General features: G+C 49.8%; 1 protein-coding gene across 1 annotated transcript; it reads right to left on the bottom strand.

Annotated features, from left to right (window-relative positions):
• Positions 1-334: 334 nt before the first annotated feature.
• LOC132474766 (olfactory receptor 2AT4-like) lies at positions 335-1,502 on the bottom strand. Its single transcript, XM_060075631.1, has one exon. It carries the CDS (start codon positions 1,337-1,339, stop codon positions 335-337), a length of 1,005 nt encoding a protein of 334 aa, XP_059931614.1. The 5' UTR covers positions 1,340-1,502.
• Positions 1,503-3,305: the final 1,803 nt, after the last annotated feature.

The raw sequence follows: 3,305 nt of genomic DNA, 5'->3' as shown, positions 1-3,305 counted from the left end.
CCACTCTCAGCCTGACGCCACAACACAGAGCTCAGACTGTCGTGTTTAATGAGGTGCTTTCAGCAGCACTTCTGGACCAGTGGAGCAACACAGTGGTTCCAGCCAACACAACAAGAAACGTGCTGCACAGGAAGGGGTTTCAGGTGTACAGGAAACAGGGGGGTCTGAACAACACAATCTGAATAAAACCCACACTACCAGCCACGATTGAAATAAACAAAATACTTCCATCTAATAAACAGATTACTGTACAACAGCCAATAAAGGACCCTTGTGGAACAGAACCAGACGTCATTATAAGACTTGAGGTATGAACCAGGGTCCAGCTGATTGGTCAGCTCCCCAGCCGCCGTGAGGCCGGATGCGGACTCCGGTCGACAGGTACGACCCGTAGGTGAGGCAGCGCCGGGCCGGGGCGGGGCGGGGCGGCGAGGAGCAGCTTCTGGATGGAGCGCTGGATCTCCTTGGTCCTGAGACCATACACCAGGGGGTGGAAGAGGGGGGGCAGCAGGGCGAACAGGGTGGAGTTCAGGAAGTTCCCCAGCACCGACACGCTGTCCCCCCGGTTGTAGAGCACAGAGTAGAAGATGATGGTGGAGAAGTTGATGAAGATGATGAGGTGAGGAGCACAGGTGCTCAGGGCTTTCCGCTGCGAGGCCTTGGAGGCCCTCCAGCTGACGGATAAGATCTGCATGTAGGAGAGCAGCACGCAGACCAAGGGGAACAGCACCAGGCTGCAGACGATGAACAGGCCGTACACGTTGTCCAGCTCTCTTCTGAAGCACGCCAGCTTCACCACCACCAGGTTGTCACAGAACATCTTGTTGACGGCGAAGCGGCAGAGGGGCAGCTGAGACGTGAGGTACACCTGCACCGCCGTCAGCCCCACGGGGAACAGGTAGGCGGCGGCCAGCAGCACCCGGACCCGGCCGGGGGTGATAATGGTGTGGTACTGCAGCGGCTTGCAGATGGAGATGTAGCGGTCGTAAGCCATCACCGCCAGGATGGCGTAGGCACACAATGCATACACATTGACGAAGAGCACCTGCAGCAGACAGCCCCCGTAGGACATGAAGGGGTCGCGGGACAGCAGGCTCTGCATCACCTTGGGACACACAGCGCACGCGCCGACGATGCCATTGAGAGCCAGGTGCAGCAGGAAGGTGTACATGGGCTTGTGGAGGTGGGGGTCACTGAGGATCAGAGCAATCAGAAGAACATTAGCACACAGGGTCAACACATACAGGAGCAGGCAGAGCACGAAGAAGACATAGTTCAGCAGGCCTGGGGGGCTGTAGGCAGTCAGAGACAGCGCCGTATAGAGGAAGCTCTGGTTCATGCTGATGAGGAGTACAAACCAATCACTGCATCAGTAAAAGGGTCCGAGACCTGAGACTAATGCCATGCTGCTCTACGTGGGCAACATAAGAAACACTTTGGACATTTAAAGAAGTAGGAGCTGTCTGTCTGTCAGTCTGTCTGCTCACTGTCTGTCTGTCTACTCTGTTTGTCTGTCTGTCCTGGGTTGTGTGGCATCATCTTCTCTTCTTATAGTTTGATCTTAATACACATTACTTGCCCTTAGCCAATAAGAGCTGGTCATGTGACATACCTAGCCAAACAAATCCCCAATGCCTAAAGTGGCCCAGACCTCCTTGAGGACTAATGATGAAGTGAAGGCAAATCAACCCAATCCATATCTATAGGATAAAATGATAAAATTGTACATATGAACACAGTGCACAGAACCGTTTTGGAGTTCTGCTAAATGGCATCAGATTCAGCTTTCATTGGCCAAATAGTTAATACATGCAAGGATTTGATTTAGTGATTTTAGAGAGTTCGGAGAGCTTGATTTGTGCTGTGCAGTAGTTTATGCCCGACTAACATGTTGTTTGACGTAGTGTAGTGGAACCATGGCAACCATTTGTTGTCTTGATAACCAAACTACATGGGGTCTAGCAGAGGTTCTGGGATGTCCTTCAGGTGGGCAGCAGCCAGCCTCTCAGAGGACTAGAGGTTTTAGTCAGGGCTCTCTGGGTCAGGAGTCTGTAGGGTACCCTAGGGTGGGGAACCAGGGTTCTCTGATGAGGTGAACCAGGGCTCCCCGATCATTGAACCAGGGTTATCTGATGAGGTGAACCAGGGTTCTCTGATGAGGTGAACCAGGGTTCTCTAACGAGGGGAACCAGGGTTCTCCGATCATTGAACCAGGGTTATCTGATGAGGTGAACCAGGGTTCTCTGATGAGGTGAACCAGGGTTCTCCGATCATTGAACCAGGGTTCTCTAGGGTTCTCTGATGTAGTGGTGAACCAGGGTTCGCCGATGTAGTGAACCAGGGTTCTCTGAAGTAGTGAACCAGGGTTCCCTGATGTTGTGTGGTGATGATTGTAGATTCAAATAATTACATTTTAAAGTTATGATTTTAAATTAGATATTTTAAGTTCATTGGTTTATGCAGAAATTGCTATATTTAGAATACTTATAAACAGAGAATAGAACTAGAAAATGCATTTCCTGCATATAATGCGGTGAGTTCTGTAGTGCAAGGTGAGGTTGAAAATATGTTTTAGTAAGGCCACATAGTTTGAGACGCAAAGTAATGTTGAATGGCTTGAATCAAGTGAAAAGATTCTAACAGAGTTCAAAAGTGGAAATTGACGCAACACTGTAAACATGCACATGATATACACAATATAAAATGGATGGAAACAAATAAAGTGAAGAATTAAACAAATACCTAAAGTGATAAAATTTGAATACATTTGAGATAAACAATAACATAGCTGAGCAGTGTGTATTTGTGTGTGTGTGTGTGTGTGTGTGTGTGTGTGTGTGTGTGTGTGTGTGTGTGTGTGTGTGTGTGTGTGTGTGTGTGTGTGTGTGTGTGTGTGTGTGTGTGTGTGTGTGTGTGTGTGTGTGTGTGTGTGGTAGTAACTTGGAAAAGTACTGAAAACCTGATCTGTATCGACCTCACTCTGGCCGTCACTAGCGCACCCTAGCCAGCTGTCCGCAGCTGTGTGGTTTGTGTGAGCCCGCTAGGTTGCGTCCGCGAACTGGTGCGGGCCACCGCTGTGCTTTTTAGTTGCTGACACAAGGCGAGCCTTCGCGACGCGTTCGTGCGTGCCTGCAGGCCACCTTTGCACTACGGGCAGATTGTTTGTTGCCGGTAGTATATTGTTTGAGTTAAAAACTCCCAGAGTGAAGTCTCCCTTATTTAAATCTTTGCACTAATCCACCGCTGTTGCAGCTGGTGAGTTAGTTTAGTCAGCTGGTGCATCCGTGCACTGGCGTGAGCCACTA

The sequence above is a fragment of the Gadus macrocephalus genome, chromosome 16 (assembly GCF_031168955.1).
Source record: "Gadus macrocephalus chromosome 16, ASM3116895v1".
Taxonomy (NCBI): domain Eukaryota; kingdom Metazoa; phylum Chordata; class Actinopteri; order Gadiformes; family Gadidae; genus Gadus; species Gadus macrocephalus.
The sequence above is the reverse complement of the archived record's forward strand: the minus strand, read 5'-3'. Positions and strand labels throughout refer to the sequence as shown.

Coding starts and splice junctions, on each gene's coding strand:
- LOC132474766 (XM_060075631.1), bottom strand. CDS start 1,339: ATGAACCAGAGCTTCCTCTATACGGCGCTGTCTCTGACTGCCTACAGC.